The sequence below is a fragment of the Amblyraja radiata genome, chromosome 6, assembly GCF_010909765.2.
Source record: "Amblyraja radiata isolate CabotCenter1 chromosome 6, sAmbRad1.1.pri, whole genome shotgun sequence".
In the NCBI taxonomy this organism is placed as follows: Eukaryota; Metazoa; Chordata; class Chondrichthyes; order Rajiformes; family Rajidae; genus Amblyraja; species Amblyraja radiata.
The window spans coordinates 25220884-25239261 of record NC_045961.1 but is presented as its reverse complement, the minus strand read 5'-3'; the positions used below and the strand labels follow the sequence as shown (position 1 = coordinate 25239261).

Here is an 18378-nt window from a genome sequence, read left to right as displayed (position 1 = left end):
AAAAAGAACCTGTGGAGATGCTCAGCGAATCAGGCAGCTTCTATGGAGGACAGAGGATGTTTGAAGGGCCCCAACCGGAAATGTCGTATGTCCATTTCACGCTACAAAAGCTGCCTGACCCACTAAGTTCCTCTAGCAGTTTGCCTTTCGGAGACCAGGGGGTGAGCTTATTGAGGTGTACAAGATCATGAGGGACTCTCTCAAACGTTTTCCCAGGGTGGAGAATTCTAAAACTAAAGGGCATAGGATAATGGTGAGAGATTTAGGAGGGACATCAGGGGCAACTTTTTCTCTCAGATGGTAGTTCGGATTTGAAATCAGTTGCCAGTGGAAGCTATAAAAGCAGATGTTTATGTTAAGTTCTATCGTTCTTTTAATTGTGTTGTGTTCTTTTTAATGTATTAGGACATTGTAACTCAAATATCACTGTACATGTGACAATAAATTAGAATTTGAGATAGTTACGTTTTAAAGGATATTTAGAGTTTTTTTTAAAGGAAGGATTTAGAGGGCTTTGGGCCAAATGCAAGGGTATGGGACTGGCCTAGTAGGGCAACACGTTTGGCATAGACAAGGTGGGAGCAAGCCTGCTGTATAGCTTTATGTCTCTAGATTATGGTATACTTTTAATTACTGTTAATTGTATATTTTAAATGGTGATGCAAAATGCTGGGGATTGGAAATAAAACAGAGTTCAAAACTGTGGGCCGAGGAGCTTTTTTGTGCAGTTTCGTGACCCAACTCACGGAACTACATGAAATGTTCACATATTGTGTAAACAATATATAAATCATCCCTGAAACTCGTCAAGAACAAAACTTGCACATTTTTATTAAATTAGAGAAAAAACTGAAAATTTTCTGGGTATTTTTAGTCCAATCAAAGCACATTTAACATTTGGTTTCGGATACCAGTTGGCCAATCACGCGCTTTGTTTCAGGCTAGCTAGGCAGGGAGCACACAACATGGCTGAGAGGACTTCTATTGATGCCTGTTTTACTCGAGATTCTGATGAAGGTTCTTTGTTGTTCTGTGGAATACATGTCGTGGAAACTTGCAGCAGGGTAATTGAATTTAGTGAGAAAAGCATTAAGAATTCTGAAGAATGTGCAGCTAAGTGGATAGAAGTGGAACAGAGCCTTGAAAGCAAAGTCGCTGCTGAGGTGCTGCAATACACAGAGGACAGCCAAGTCGTGAATCCAGTGAAACATTGTGAATCAACTGGAACTGAAAGGTAAGATCTAAACGATCATTCACTCATTCATTCACTCACTCACTCATTCATTCATCCATTCACTCATTCATTCATGAAGTTGAGGGCCTAAACTATGTGTATCCATAACAAAGTAAATTAAACATTTTCACTAATGCCAGCTTGTTGAAGTATAAAAAGTTTTCTTTAACATCTATTCTCGGAGCTGCCTGCAATAGCTTACCGGGAAAAAAGTGCTCTGACCGCGGGGCCTATGTACTTTACATAGTGAAGCCGCGGTCTCAATTAAGAAGCGGCCGATTCGCGAACACGGAACCGCGGAGTGTGTTTGGATCATCTCCGCGGGGGGGGGGGGGGGGGGAAGGCTGTACATAGTGCCGTCCGTAGCGTCCGTTTCCAGGCCCCGACCATGGGAGAAAAATGGAGGAATATTCACTACACTTTATAGGCTTCCATTGGAGTGAGAAATGGACAAAAATGGTTGATGTTTATGTAGAAATAAATTGGTGTATGTGAACTTGAACTCATTTATCTATGGTAGTAACAGTGTTGTTCTCATTAACATTAAGAAGAGGTTGAAATTTTATGAATTGAAGTCCATGCAGACTTAATGACTATGAGATGGTTTTTTTTGTAGCCTCTGCCTGACCCTCCACTTGAACTTGAACTAACTTATCAATGGACTTATCAAAAGACTTGGAATCTGATGAAGAATATTCAGATGAAGATCAGATGTAATGTAAACAAATAAATTGGGGAAATAAATGATTATATAAAGTTTTATTTTAATGTCGATCGTTTTATTGTTTATTTGGTCAAATTATTTAAACAATGAGTGAATTACTTATGATAATGGCGTGCTGGTGAATGACAGTGCGACAGTCCACCCACCCATCCACACATACATACACACATACATCCATATGCACACTTCCATGCATGCACACACACACACACATACATGCACACAAACATCCGCACCCACACACACCCATCCGCACGTAGACATACATGTACACATCCATGCACACACATACATCCACACACATACATCCACACATACATACATCCACACATACATACACACTTACATCCACACATCCACAGATACACGTTTGACAGGTATACACAGACACACACACAAACTACAGATACTCAAACAATGCAATACTTTTAGGGTTATTTTAGGTTAAAGGTAATAGCCCTCATTAGCAAAGGCACCATCGGGGGGGGGGGGGTCTCTAACATAAGTATAGGCTCATTGTAGCTTAAAATGAATACTCATCGAATAAACATCAGAGCATTCGATTCTTGGTCAGGATGTGACATTTACATCAGAAATAAGACAGGTCTCTTACAGGTCTGTCACCCAGCCTGGCACTGCGCCAGTCCCGCTATGGCCGTTACCCCCACACTCCCCACTATGGGGGGGTGGGAGTAAACAGGGGGGGTGGGAGATTGCAACCTTCACGTGGTCCGTCCTGTTTCGACTAATGCAATCAACCTGGCGTGCACAATCAAGTAAGATCAAATAGAACAAGTTGTCCTACAACTTTAGGCTGTGCACGCCATACACAAGAAGAAGTAAACGGGGGAACCCAGAGGATCTGGCCTGACCCTTTAATTAAGTAGGTTCATGATCCCTTAAAACCTGGGACCTCTGCTACAGTCTCATTAAATTTCCTATTAAAGCGACTGGAAGATGCCTTGCAGGACTGTCCCCCAGCCTGGAACTGCCCCAGTCCCACTATGGCCGTAACCCCCACTCTGCACACTGACAGTCAGTGGGGTTCAGTAAAGGGAGGAACCCACAAGAACTGCCCTCACCCATTAATTAGGCTGGTTCAGGAGCAGGACCTCTGCGACAGTGTCATTAAAAGAACACTCACAATTATATTCATAATTTTATTTTTATATAATATAATTATACTTAATTATATACGATTACAGTCATATTTACAAGTCATGTATATATCTATATACTATTAAAACTCTGTGTGTGTGTGGGTGTATGTCATTATTTTTGCCTTTGATTCGTTACTCCGCTAAAACCAGACGCAAAAACGCTGAGATTTTTACCATTTCGCTAGCGATTTTACTTTTACATTCGCTGATCCACTCCTCATTAAATTTAGTCATTTTTCTGTACACATTTTTAATAAAATCCTTCCATCCCCCCACTCACTAATTTTGTTGTCTCCTGCTGGCCACCTTCTCATCGCGTCTCCCGTGCGACCATAACGGCTGCTGCCGCCCAGCTCTCCTCCACTTCCCCCCCAGCCCGGCTCTGTCACAGTGGCTGCAGCCAAAGATCGGCTGGTCCCCACTGCTTTTCACCATCCTCGCTGGCCGCCTGCAGGCTCACTCGGCATCACGCCTGCCCGCACCACCCTCCCTCCCCCCCCTCTCCGTACTCGGGGTCTGACAATGCCTCAGGCCTCCTCCTCCCCTCACGGGAACAGACCCAATGGGTCTGCACTTGGTCTAGTATATATATAGGTACAATAATATATAGTTTAAATGGACTGCAACATGGAAATAGACTGTCCATGGTGTAATATGGGCATTGGCCACTAGATGGCGCTTACTTTCCCGATCTCATTTTCTAATTAGTTTAATTAATTAATGTGCAACTTTCGGAACTAACGGGTTATGACATCCTTCTCAATTATATTTCATCTAAATCTGTGGAAATTTTCATGTAGTTCTGTGACATGGGTCACGAAAATTGATTTTTAGACACATTTTTGGTGCTTGGCCCACAGCCTACAAGTCTGTTGAAAGTGAAACAAAAGTTAACATACCTGTTGTTTCATTTTATGACATACTTTCTGTATTTTCCCCTTTTTCAAACAATGAAAAGCAATATGGGATTCTATTTAAGCTCACATTATAATTATTTACTGGCGTATTGGGTTAAAACACGAGTGAATATTTGACTGATAAGGTTTTTAAGTGTTAAGTGTTTTTAATTTACATCTAGAGGCCCTGACCGTGTTGAGAGATTAGATGACATGTTTTCCTACAAGTAACAATGAATATTAAAGTAAAATAAAACCTGTCCAACATTTTGAATTGGGTTTATTCACTTGCTCAAAAAAAATCATCATAATTACGTTACAAACCAAGTTTTGTCTATAAACACCCATGGAGACTTGATTCTTCTTAAATAATTTTCTTAATCCATGAAAGGACTTCAGTATTGATCTCAGTCATGATGTTTTCTGTCATTTGCCCTTTAACTTCCATTGCATGGCCAGCTCCTTCGACCCAGTATACTCTGGTAGTCACTGGAATTATCTTCAGTATGCTTTCCAATAAATTCTATATGTTCAAATAATTTTGAGATTATTAAATAAATCTGTGTACATTATGCAGACATGAATAAGACAATGAATGAAATGAAAACAATATTGTGTTTTTCAAAATAGTTACAAACCATTTTAATGGCTTGTGTAGGAAGGAACTGCAGGTGCTGGTTTATACCGAAGATAGACACAAAATGCTGGAGTAACTCAGCAGGACAGGCAGCATCTCTGGAGAGAAGTGATGTTTCGGCCAGAGACCCTTCAGTCATCCATTTTAATGGCTTATTGAAACGCATACAATTTTACTTTGCTTTTCATGTTCCTTTAATTTAATATATGATTTAATATATTAATATAATATATATAACTAATATATGAAATGCTTTATTTACAATAACATTCTGTTCAATATGTCGTATTCATTACCAAGCATGACTGCTGAAATTAAGATCTCTTTGTGTTCAGATTATGGCTAAGAGTGCGACCCACAGCAACTCCATACAACCTCTGGACCTCCAGAACGTGTCTGCAGCCGCGGCACTTCTGGAAGGCGTCACCAAGTCACCAGGGATCCCATGTGTCTTCATTTTCTGGATGAGCCTATCATGAGGGCTCTAATTGAATGCTTTACTGAAGTCTACATATACGACATCCACTGCCTTTATCACATCACTCATCTACATCACACCTCAAAAAAACTCAAACGAGTTCATAACACATGACTTTGCCCGCACAAACCAATGTTGACTATCCCCACTGTGTATGCTGTGAGTACATTATATCCTTCAGAATCTCTCTTAACAATTTACCTACCACTGGTGCAAGAGTCGCTGGTCTGTAATTTCCTGACTTGTCCCTATTATCTTTCTTAAACACAGGAACTGCACTAATTATTCTCTGATTCTCTACACCTCACCTAAGGATAAAGAGGATACAAGGATTGCTGTCAAGGCCCCTCTCAATAACTTGGGATAGATCTTGTCAGGGGTCATATCCACCTTAATGTTTCTCAAGAGATCCAAAAGCATTTTCTCCCTCATTCAACATGTCCTAGAATATCCGCATACCCCTCGCTGATCTCATGCTCCATGTACTTCCCCTTGGTGAATGCCAATCCAGTGTTTATTTAGTAACAGCGCAAATTACTTCCTTTGTCTTTGAATAATCCTGTCCATCCCCTCGTTACCCTCTTGTTTTTAATGTATGTATAAAATGCCTTGGGATTCTCTTCAATTTTAGTAGCCAAGCATATTTCTTGGCTCATTTTGGCCCTCCTGACTCCCTATTTCAGTTTCCTCTTCCCCATTTCCTTTGTACTCAAGAGCTTAGTCTGATTTCAGTATCCTACACGACATATAAGCTTCCTTTATCTTTTGATGAAATATGCAACATCTCTCATTCTGAGCAGGAAAGAACTGCATATGCTGGTTTAAATCAGAAGGGTCTCGACCTGAAACGTTGCCCATTCCTTCCCTCCAGAGATGCTGCCTAGTTTTTTGTCTATCTCTCATTCTGAACCTTCCATCCCTGTCTGTCTTTTCTCGCAGGAACATCTTGATCCTACATTCTGACCAGCTGGCCTTCAAACTCCTCCATGTGAGTTTAATAACAGCCTCTCCCAATTTATTTACCCAGTTTCTGCATAATGCTTTTGTATGTTGTATCATACTGAGAAATGATTACTTATTTTAGGAATATATATATTTTTTAAATTTCATAAAAATAACTATAGGCATCAAATTATCATTCATCTGGTTATCATTCACTACATCTATTTGTTAGAGAAATAGTTTGATTCACCTTGTCACACATTTCATCTGCTGATCCAGAAACCAGAAGGATTGGATGGCGTACATGAAGCAGATCCTCTGATCGTAGTTTACTGTGTTGCTTTGCAGGGTGCAGAGGAAAGGACAGACAAATGAGACCTTGCACAAATGCTTCATCTGCGGTATCCTTGCATTGTTTAACAATACAGGCAGCAGCTCTAGACCCCATGGAACGACCTACATAAAAAAGATTTATTACACATCCATAATTCTGATCATTAAATAGTTCAAAAAAGATAGAATCAATAATTACAATGAACAGGATTACCAACAAAGGTTTCACTTACCCCCAAGAAACCAGCTTTTCACTTTATATTCTTTTGAAGATTTTAAATATTCCTGCGATAATTATTGTAAAAAATTGCGTTATTTTATAAAGTGAGACAAACTTGTGACTTTAGAAACATTTTGTACAAGCTGATTCATTGGCTCATTGATCTAACCATGCAAACGAGTTGTTCCAATTAAAAATCCGTCGGACTGAGTTTGCTAACTTCACCTGGAACAGGTGTCAACACATCCAGTTTAAGATTGGAAAACTCACCCAGGGTCTCAATCCTTGATCATTTCAAGTGACCACTCCAAAATGCACAATAAACATTGCATGGACAGAAATGGGATAGTGGTAATGTTCACCTCCCCCAAGCTACATTTCATTATGTTTCTCACTCAAATAATGAGAAGTCGGGTTATGCATTAGGTCTATGAAATACTAAATCAATGGAAAAAAAAGCACTGAAAGCTAAATTTGTCAGAATTCTTTTTTAAGCAGTAAAATACGATAATTCTCTTACCACGACCGCCCTGTAAGCTCTGATTCTATAGACCAAATTGGGGCCTTTGCAAGTGAACCTAAGGCACAGTATCCCATTAGATGCAAGGAATTCTGTCAAGGATACCAGCTGATGGAAGTTCATGTCTCCACTTGCACCATGATTAAGGATCACTCCATGTGTGAAACTAACATTTGGAATTGTGTAGATGGCATCCAGATATTTTCTTTCAAATGGTATTTTCAATTTAACCTAAAAAATCAACACATAAAATTATTATATGCAATACTACAATAATATCTGACAACCAAGAAAACTAATGATGTACTTGATTCAAAACAGTCTTAAAATAATACTATTTACTGCATTTACCTTAAAATAGTGAAACGGAAAGATTTTATTCCAGCTCCACTATTGAACACCAACTTTGGCTTTTCAAAAAGTTTGTTTGGTGTTTTTTCCATTCAAAACATTCTGCCTGGCTGCCAGTACAGAAAGAAATAACATACGGGTATGCATCAGATGATTCACTCCAATCTTCTGGATCACTGCATGCAAATTAGGTAATTATTTATCTGGCAGAAAAATCCATATCATTGTCATTAATATAAACAATGTTTTCATTGAAGGAGGTTTCAAGAACTGGGGAAGCAGTTTGAAGAGGACTGGCAAAAAAGCCATTAAGGTTGTTTAGATCAAATGCTTAGAGCCTGGAGTTCTTATTCAATTGCAGTGTTCCTCACATGTGCTGGACAAGTACCTGAAGGGAAATAATTTTAAGCGTTGTGGAGAATGGGGGAGAAGGAATGGATGGAGGCTCCTAGATACTTCACACTGTGTTTTTGATTTTCTGTTTTTGGATTGAATTCTGTTTTTAATTTGTGTCTCTGTGATGTCTTTTTTACCTGTTCTATTCCGATTATATGTTTTTATTCCGATTACTATGTAAGGTGTCCTTGAGATGTCTGAAAGGCGCCCATTAAATAAAATTTATTATTATTATTATAGATAGAACTGGCATAACCTTTTTCCATACTGCAACCATTGTGTGGTTTAGCGATATAATGGGGAATGGCAGGTAGACACAAGAAGCTGGAGTAACTCAGCGGGACAGGCGGCATCTCTGGAGCGAAGGAATGTTTTGGGTCAACACCCATAGGACGTTGCCCATTTCTTCTCTCCAGGGTTGCTGCTGATCCCGCTGAGTTACTCCAGCTTTTTGTGTCTACCTTTGATTTTAACCAGCATCTACAATTCTTTCTTACACATAATAGGGAATGGCTCCTTTCCCTGCAAAATTGCTTGGATACTTGACTGTTATACAACTCGTGTTTATGTCAACTGAGTGTTGAGAAAAAAATACATCATCTTGATCACATAAACTAAGAAATTCATAGTGGGGACATTTACAGTGGTTGATATGGAATATACATTCACCACTACAAGCAGCTATGCCAATAATCTAAAAGAAAGAAAGAAAGAAAGCTATCTATCTATCTATTACTAAATCTTGTTTGTTTTTATGTCTGTCTGTCTGTCTTGTCTATTTGTGATGTCCTGAATTACGTCAAAACGGTACACGATAGCGCTACAATTTTTGGCCCACCTTACCCACCGGTGGTGTGTTGTATCAAGTTTTGTTCAGATTGATGGTATATTTTACGTGATTTACATTTTAAACTTAAATAATTAAACAACTTGCCGTTAGCAGCATATGACATCACAATGGGATCTCATTTACATAAACTGCCCATCAGCATTGTTCCACCCCACAATTATATCACAATGGGATCTCATTTACATTTTTAAAAATTGCTCTTTAAAAAAAAAAATCAGTTTTAATCAAATTCTTAGGGGGAGGTTTCATCTACAAAAAATAATTGTGGGTGGGTGGAATAGGAGATAGGTTCCATTTACAAAAAAAAATTGGGGGGATGGGGGTGTTGAGCACCCACGCCACCCCCACGTGGTGCCGATTGAGCCCCTTCCCCCAGTACAGCCTTAGCCTCTCCCTCCCCCTCCTGCACAGCTTCGGCCTTTCCCTCCCTCTCCCGCAGCTCCAAACCGCAGCCTCGGCCTCTCCCGCAAGCGGCTCCAGACTGCTTGGCCCATTCCTTCATTGCCGACGTGGTGGAGAAAATGGGGCCAGCAGTGGTTTACATCGAAATACTGGGGAGGTGAGGAGGGAGAGTGGGGGGTGGGATAGGGGGCAGGTGAGGAGTGGGGGAGGATGGGGATAGCAGGAGGCTAGGGAGGGAGTGATTGAGGGTAGGGGAAAGGAGAGGGAGAGAGGTGAGGGAGGGAGTGGTGGAGGGAATGAGGAGAGGGGAAAGAAGGGAGGGAGAAGATGAGGGGGTGGGGTTGCTGGGGGATGAGGGGGAATGGAGGGTAGGGGTAGGAAGATGGGTGGTGAGGTAATGGGGGAGGGGAGGGGGAAGTGAGAGGAGGGGAGGGAGGGGCTGAGGGGAGGAAGCAGAGGGGTGTTGGTGGAGGGAGGATAATGGAGGGCGGGAATTGGGACTGAAGAGGGAGAGGGAGATGCGTTCACATTGATCTAATATTTTACATGTTATTGCCATTTTAAACTTCAAAAACGACAACCGCGCCTGCGCAGTTGGGTGCTATGGGTGAGTGAGTGGTGGAATATTGCGTTGGGGGCACGGGCCCAACGGGTCCGCACTTGGTCTTCTAGTTACCAGCTAAAATCATGTAGTGTACCAAAACTGAGCATTCCCAACTTATCCGAACAGAAGTACTTTATCCAGTAACAATTCCTGGTATCATCCGTAATTGACCTGGTCTACAATCCTGCAATATTGTCCAAAAGTACACAACATTGAATGAGGAATTTAGTTGTCAATGTCGCTTGGTCAGTTGACTGAATTCAAATTCTCCATCACTTATCTTGGAGCCATCAGTATGGGTGGCTGCTGCAGTGGACAATATGTTAACACCAACCCTGAAACCTTATGAATAAAGATGATACACCTCCTCTTCTTTTCCTCCTTCCTTCTCCTCTTCTTTCCCCACCCCCTCTTCTCCTCCACCTCCTTTTCTTTTCCACCCCTTCTCTTCTTTCCCTCTCCTTGGTCATCTTCTCTCCCCACCCCTCCTCTTTCTCCCACTCCCTGCTTGAAACGTTACTAACAATTCAGCAATATAAGAGAGCAGAGGAAATGGCTCAAAGCATTCATGTGTCGAGACCAATGTAGGTGCACACCGTTTCGTACGAGCCCAAAACCTTAACCTCCGCCATTGTAACCGCGCTCTGGTCCAGGTCAGCGCCAGATACTAGAGGAGCCGCCCACCCCACCCACGCACCTTCAAGCGCAACACAATTTGCCAAACCAGACGTCAATTATCTCCCAAAAATGAATTAAACAGAGAGCGCTGCCTCTTCCGAGATTTCCAATGTGTAACTCGTTTGTAATGCATTGTTATATTTACTAATTGTTTAACATTTTGCTTGTAATTTGGCAGGTTGGGAATTGTTTAGGTATAGTTTGGTGCCTGGATCTGGGTTTTACGCTAATCGTGTTCAATGCTTACACTTTTACCAAGCGTTGGTATGTTTGGCTTCCATTTATTAATTAATTTTTCATGTTATTTTCTGTCTTCATTTAGAATTTGTTGCATCTTGTTTGTAAAACTATTAACCCTAAAACTGCATGTTTTGTTTTTAAATTTAAAGGACAGCCGAGTTAAATTCTGCAAAGCATTCAGTAAAACCGAACTTCCGGGTGTCACGAACTCACAACAGCAGCCGTCTCCTTCAAACTTCTCCCAAGGTCCAAATCTCCGTTCTCTACCTTCATTAGATTCTGTCTTCAAAGTTAACAGCTGGAAACACGTGGCTGCATACATTGGCCTGGTTGATTAATCAATATCCCACACAAACAGACCTGTACTACAAACCAACTGGCCCTGTTACCTTGCCCAATCCTCTACTGTCTATTTCTATCTCCTTCACAAAATCCACAAGCAGGACTGGCCTGGCTGAATCATTGTTTTTGCCTGCTCCTGCCCCACCAAACTCTACTCCACCTAATTTAATTCTATCTTAAATCTGAAACTAAACCAGAAAATGGTAGCGATAATGGGACAGTCAGTCAGCAGTTGCAGAGACAGAAGCAAAGTTTTGAAATGTCTTCCCCCACTCTGAACACTACCAGACCTGCTGAGTATTTCAAGTGTTTTCGGTTTTTCATTTTATTTAACCATTTTCTACGATGATCCAAGGAATTACAATTATCTGCACATAAAGGGCCTGTCCCACTTGGGCGACCTAATCCGCGAGTTCTGGCGAGTCTGCCGTCGACTCATACTCGCAGCATGGTCGACACGAGGTCGTAGGAGGTCTTCGTAACTCTCCTTCATGCTCGAGAGTGGTCGCCGCGTACTAGAGGCAGCGGCGTTTTTTTCAATATAAAAAATGCCCACGAGTAAAAAAAGGTCACCATGGAAAAAAATCGATACTTTTTTTACTCGTAGGTTTAGTCGTAGTAGGCCGTAGTAGGTCGGCATGTTAGTCGTAGGTAATCGAGGGTAGTCGAAGGTGGTCGAAGGTAGTCTTCATCATAGTCAAAAGGAGGTCGTCTTCACTCTCCACTATTCGGTGTCCCAATTTTCCCAAAGCTAGTCGAAGCTGGTCTTCAACATAGTCGAAGGAGGTGGAAGGAGGTCTTCCACATAGTCGAAGGAGATCTTCAACATGTCATTTTTCAAACTCTTCTAAATTCGCCAATTAGGTTGCCCAAGTGGGACAGCCCCTTAAGTCTGAACTTGACTTCAGATTACATGTATAATTGTTACTATCCTAGAAATGCTTTTGTTTGTAAAAACATTGTTTATTTTGGCTTTGAAACTTTAAAGTTTAGGGTATCATAACTAGCTTTAAAAGCCACCTTACAACATGTAACTGATTTGTTAAATATATATGGCATTTTATTTTATAATATTTCATAATTGACCAAGATTTAAATGTAAATACATATATTGAGATAATAATTGATGATGCAAACAAACAGGAAATTATGCTTTTATTTAAAAAAAGATTAATAATCAGCTAACTACTTCAGATCAAATATTTTGACAATATTATAAAAGCACCAATGGTTACATAATTCTTTGTTCAATTGTGCTTACCATCAACATACTGGAATTTTTCTAAAATGTGCCACTTGCTCTTATTCTCACATGATTTATTTGAAGCTGATTCAACCAAATAAATAGTGATTTAGTGCCAACCCTCCAGGTGTCTATTTCAAATGTAATTGTGCATGGACAACATTGCAACCTATTACAAACAGACCTCTGGAAATAAAATAGAATCACACTGCCGTTAATAAGCCTTAGTCTTCCAATCTATTAACCTTTCCTGGCATACTCATTTATTTAATACCTAAGCATTTGCATGTGCCTTAAATTATTATGTTTGAAATAGCACACATCTTTCTTTTTTTTTCAGAAATCTCTTTTGGTGGCTAAAGATGAACAAACAAGTATTTTATGCAGCCGAATAGCAGTTTTGTGGCAATTATGAGGTATATCTTTATTACAATAGACCATCAAATCCTTTTCTTCAGTGGATGCGTGGACAACAGCCAGAACAGGATTGTTGGGATTTTCCAGAATTGCATACTAATAAATGAATATTGATGCCGTTAAACTGAAATCCAATGTCTTGCATAACCTCGTTGTTGTAGTGTTCTCTTCTTCACATTTTTGGTCAAAGTTCATCTCGTGACTGAAAATAAAATTATGTAGAGAATTTTAGGGTTCCTCATTAATTGGTAAAAATAATTAATGTTCTTTAAAATTTTAGATCCAAAGCCACGGTGGAAAAAGTCCTTTGTAAGAAGTAGAGCAGTGGGAGTGACACAGATGTGGAACTACTTCTCAGAGCTTCCATCACCCAGTCAAAGAAAAATGCTGGCTCATGCCTACTGATGACAAATAGGCATATTATAATATGGAGGAGCCTGAACTTAGTGAATTGGTGACAAGGTGCGGACTGAACCAAATGGCATATATATAGAAACCTATTGGAACATAGCACAGAGAATTGCATAGCACAGAAACAAACTCTTTAGTTCAAGATGTCTATGCAAACAATGATGCCAAATTAAACTAATTCCTGTCCGTACATGTGTCTGTCCGAATGCCTTGTAAATGTTGCTGTCATACCCGCTTCCGTCACCTTCCCTGGCAGCGTGTCCTAGACACCGACCTCTCTGTCAAAAAAACTTGCCTTCTTTAAACTTTCATTTTCTCACCTTAGATCTATGCATGTTAGTATTTGACATTTTCATTCTGGGAGAAAGATTCTGACTACGTTTCTCATAATTGTGGGCTTTGAAAGGGGCAACTCCTAGAGGAGTTGGCAATCGGTGGTGACAAAAGAGATGATGCCATTGTTAAAGATTCTCACTCTAGTTTAATAATTGGTAGGAAAAGTCACATTGAAATAGCACGTGGAACGTAAAGAAGAGACAGTAAGGAATGACATCACTCTGTTCAATGTCGTGGACAGTTCAAACTTGAATTTCCCTAGTTCTTAGTTTAAAATTCTCCAATATTTAGTCTATTCTGAAACTGTTAGCACATTTCAAAAAAACTTCTTTTTTTTTAAACCACATTAGTACTATACCTTTGTTCTATGACACACACAAGGGAACAGTTCATCTTTTGGATGGTCCACCAGTTCCATGCTGTCCCTAATCTTAGGTTCGTTCACTTGAAGAGCAGAATACTCCTGTTTAAAAAAACATCATAGGCATAAAGTGTGCTAGTAATGTTTTACATAACAAAAACAAATTGTTCTTATGTATCACTTTTAATAGAGCAATAATATTCCAAGATACTTTTTAGGAGTATTATTACTAAAATGTAAAGCCATTCTATCAAAGATAATCAAAATCTTTATCAGAGTCATAGCGTTTGAGAACCATGTTGAAGAAAGAAACAGGTAAAGCATGAATACTAATAATGGAGTGATTAAATTTGGGTATGATGAAGAATCGACAGTTGGATGCACAAGTAGTGTACCATGCTACAGTATTGAATGAGGAGTTGGGTTGTCCGTTAATTGAAAATAAAGGAGAACATTTTAAATGGAGACTCCCTATTTCCTCCAATTTCCACACATCTGCTCTCACCCCAGATTTCCCCAGAGAGAATACAATAGTTACACTAATGCCCTGTCCCACCATACGAGTTCATTCCAAGAGCTCTCCCGAGTTAAAAAAAAATCAAACTTGTGGTAAGCACGGAGAATTAACGTAACTGGTACATCGGAGCTCGGGGACGTTTCTTAGCAGCTCGTAACGCTAACGGCAGGTACTTGGGAAGACTCGCTAATGGCAGGTAAGCACGGGAAGACTTGTGAAGCTTTTTCAACGTTGAAAAATGTCTACGGGAGCCCCGAGTACCGACGAGTGGCCATTACCGTAAATCTCCGAGTTCAAATCGGGGCAAACTTGGGAGAGCTCTTGAAATGAACTCGTACCGTGGGACAGGGCTTTAAAACACTCCGAATTTTGCTCAAGACTCCAGCATCTGCAGTTCCTTGTATCTCCAGAGGTGCAACATCTGTCCCAATACCTCCCCCCCCCCCCCCCCCCCCCCCCGCCAAATACTATACACAGACCTAAACAGCCCTTCCAGGCATAGATTCACAAGCACATGGTTTATTGGATTTAGTCTTCTCCACTGGCACAGTGATGCCAGCGCAAACTAGACGGACTCCACCTCATATTCCGCTTGGGTTGCTTACAGCCCAATGAGATGAATATTGAATTTTCCAAGTTCAAGTAAACTACTCCCACTGAGAACCTTTCACACTCCGACCAGTACACACAAGTTCACAGCTTCTATCCATCCCTTCCCCCCTCCCCCCCCCCCCCAACGCACCACATTATCAAGACGCATCACCTTCCCCCATATTGCTCCATCTGCCCATCTTTGTGGTTAATTGTACTGCACCATGACAATTAAGCTCATTCAGATCATAATTCAGCTGTGGTATTGAGATAAAAAATGTCTGAATCTGGTCAATTCAATGTCAAATTGTGTCAAAGACTTGATAAAGAGCCGTGGTGGACATATAATAGACAAGACATAATGGTGCAATGCTAATGAATAATAGGTTACCCTTTTACATGTGCATCGACGTATTATATCCAAGAGTGAGCTTGTTTCAATTAATTTGCACAAGGATGTATATAAGGAAGACTGAGAATGTTGGTTATAAAATGGTAATGTTAAAAGTTAAAGATATGTTGACGATGAATTTCCAAACCAGAGACTCAATACCAAGTGTAATCCTCAGTTCTTGAAGGGTTAGTTGCCAATAGATAAAAAGACCATGGTGGACCAGGAGACAGGGGGGCACCGGATAAGTCAGGGCTTTCACCAGTGGTGTAGTTGTAGTTGTATCGAAGGTTGAGAAAAGTCAAGAGGATGAGTTTGGAGGGTTGAGTACTGCTGTGGTCGGAAAGGGAGGAGGAAAATAAAGGTATTTAATGGATTGGGATTCCTAATCCCAGATCGGAATTTACTCAAAGAGTGCACTATTACAATAGGGTCTGAAAGAGCATTTCTTCAGGAACATCCTCATTCAATGTACATCTAATGTGGAATTTGTGTCAGTGCCACAAGTGTTATTCATGATATTGGGTACCAAGTCAAGTCTCCAGAACTGTGCAATTGAACTTGAAAATTGTTCCAATCATATTGCACTCTGGCAATAACTAACTTACGTACACATGGCAATAAAAAAAGAACATCTATAGTGGGACGACAGTAACATCTCTGGCATGAGACCATCCAACCAATTGTTTTTAATTCACAGCGTAACGGTGAATTTTTACAAATTATTACGCTAAGTGTCAACAGACAGTGACTTTTTTTTATCAAAGTACATGTTACAAGTAATCATATGTAGATTGTTATATGTGAACAAGTGCAAAACAATCATTTAACATGGGTATTAAGGTTAAATAATGGGCATTTTTTATTTACCTCTGGGGAAGAAAATGCATTCTGTGATAGTCAGTTTATCTTGACCATGCTAACCCAAATATTTCAGGGAGTAAAGATTTGGGCCTCAGTTCAATAGAAAATGACTATCAAGACTATCAAGGAACAAATCAAATACATTTTTTTTAAAGTACGATATATATTTTGACTCTATTGAGAAATAATTATTCCTACATTACACCATCCAATTGAATTCAGCAGAGTTCCCCAATTCCACTTCTGATAACAGGTAGCTGAAGTCCCAGGCATTGCATAAATTGTTATCATCAAAGATAAATATAATAGTGGCTACTGTCATCTGAACACCAGTAGCATACAGGGCTAGTTTTAATGCTTTGTGCCCTTCTGGCAAAGCCAATTTGAAGCAATTTTTTACATTTTTCCAAGAGTAAGCTATTCAAGAGTCCAGGTTATGGCTGTAATCAGAATGGGACAATTTAATCCTCATATAATCTAACAGCTACTGTCGAAGTATGTGGTGGCAGAGCCCACTAAGTTATGAAATTCCAAAGTTCAACAAGTCACAAAGCTATAAAATGCTGATAAAGAGGCATCTGCAGATAAGGAGCTGATAACAAAGAGATATTGATAATGATCTTTTGTACTGTAATTTAGAACAAAATGTATAAGTGAATTGCATAGAGCTTCTCACGACATTAAAGAGAGTACAATAAAATATATCATGTTGTAATTTAATTCTATTTCAGAGAAAGCTGTGCAGTGAATGGTACAAGATTATAAAATGAGAATATGACACAAAAGTGCAGGATACGTGCAGCCAACAACACTCAAGATGCAGGAATGACAAAGGACTGAGTCACTGATTGCAGAAATGCTTTAATATTTTGCTGATAATTGTTGACCATTATTATCTGATTTAATCGATCTCAATTCAATTCACCTGAGGGGAAAATCTTCTTTGCTCTTCCATTTGTAAGAAAATGAGCAACAAGTTGCTGAAACTCAGATGCTTTCACTACGAAGCAAACATGGCAATTATTTTTCCTTTGCCAATTGCTTTCATTTTTTCCCCTCTATCTCTTGCTATGGCATTTCCCACCAAAAAACGATCAGAACTACCAGTGAAATAACAATTCCCATACAGTGGGAAAGAAAGATTGCTGCACTCTTAACACTTTGCACTTGTATCGCTGTCCTAACAATGCTTTCAAGGAACTTCACAACTGGAGAAGAGTCATTAAATCTGAAGAGAGGAGGAGGGGAGGGAAAAAGGAGGGAAGGGGAGATCCATTATTAATTAAAGCTGATGAAGTGAGGTATGAACAATCTCACAACCCTTGAAATGGCTAACCTTTTCATTAGCATTTTCCTAAATTGTTCTGTTCTCATTTGTTATAAACAAACTCCATCCCCTACTCCCAATTCCTCTGTCTACGCCGCATCTGCTCCCAGGATGAGGCGTTCCACACCAGGGCATCTGAAATGTCCTCATTCTTCAGGGAAAAGGGGTTTCCCTCCTCCACCATAGATGAGGCTTGCACCAGGGTCTCTTCCATACCCCGCAACACTGCTCTCTCTCCCCATCCCCCCACTCGCAACAAGGGCAGAGTCCACCTAGTCTTCACCTTTCACCCCCACCAGCCGTCACATACAATAAGTAATCCTCCGTCAGTTTTGCCACCTCCACCGTGACCCCACCACTCGCCACATCTTCCCATCTCCCCCCATGTCTGCCTTCCGCAAAGACCGCTCCCTCCGTAACTCCCTTGTCAATTCTTCCCTTCCCTCCCGTATTACCCCCCCCCCCGGGCACTTTCCCTTTACCTCCCCCCTCGATTCCATTCAAGGACCCAAGCAGTCGTTCCAGGTGCGACAGAGGTTCACCTGCATCTCCTCCAACCTCAACTATTGCATCCGCTGCTCTAGATGTCAGCAGATCTACATCGGTGAAACCAAGCTGAGGCTGGGCGATCGTTTCACCGAACACCTCCGCAATAACCAACCTGACCTCCCGGTGGCTCAGCACTTCAACTCCCCCTCCCACTCCGTATCCGACCTCACTGTCCTGGGTCTCCTCCATGGCCAGAGCGAGCAACACCGGAAATTGGAGGAACAGCACCTCATATTCCACCTGGGGAGTCTGCATCCTGGGGGCATGAACATTGAATTCTCCCAATTTTGTTAGTCCTTGCTGTCTCCTCCCCTTCCTCAGCCCTCGGGCTGTCTCCTCCCATTCCCCAGCCTTCGGGCTCCTC

At 40.8% G+C, this 18378-nt stretch overlaps 2 protein-coding genes across 5 annotated transcripts in view; both read right to left on the bottom strand.

Moving 5' to 3' along the window:
- Positions 1–4277: 4277 nt before the first annotated feature.
- tex30 (testis expressed 30) lies at positions 4278–10434 on the bottom strand. 3 transcript variants are annotated; one of them, XM_033022339.1, is made up of 5 exons: positions 10344–10434; positions 7145–7375; positions 6638–6689; positions 6322–6527; positions 4278–4537 (listed from the first exon to the last, which is right to left on the bottom strand). In XM_033022339.1, the coding sequence occupies exons 1-5, from the start codon at positions 10377–10379 to the stop codon at positions 4379–4381; spliced, it is 684 nt and encodes a 227-aa protein (XP_032878230.1). In that variant the 5' UTR covers positions 10380–10434; the 3' UTR covers positions 4278–4378. The 3 variants fall into 3 exon arrangements, with proteins under 3 accessions (XP_032878230.1, XP_032878231.1, XP_032878232.1); XM_033022340.1 differs by having other exon boundaries at positions 10272–10364; XM_033022341.1 differs by lacking the exon at positions 10344–10434 and adding an exon at positions 7496–7944.
- A 1696-nt stretch (positions 10435–12130) lies between these two features.
- Positions 12131–18378, bottom strand: part of poglut2 (protein O-glucosyltransferase 2) — a 50666-nt gene continuing 44418 nt past the window's right edge. Inside the window, exons 9-10 of one of the 2 annotated variants that reach the window (XM_033022336.1) lie at positions 13773–13877; positions 12131–12869 (exon numbers count right to left, since the gene is read on the bottom strand). In XM_033022336.1, coding sequence (XP_032878227.1) covers positions 12852–12869; positions 13773–13877 — 123 coding nt within the window. In that variant the 3' untranslated portion in view covers positions 12131–12851. Of the gene's footprint in view, positions 12870–13772; positions 13878–16328; positions 17239–18378 lie in introns of those variants that run through there. The other variant, XM_033022337.1, reaches the window with a different exon arrangement.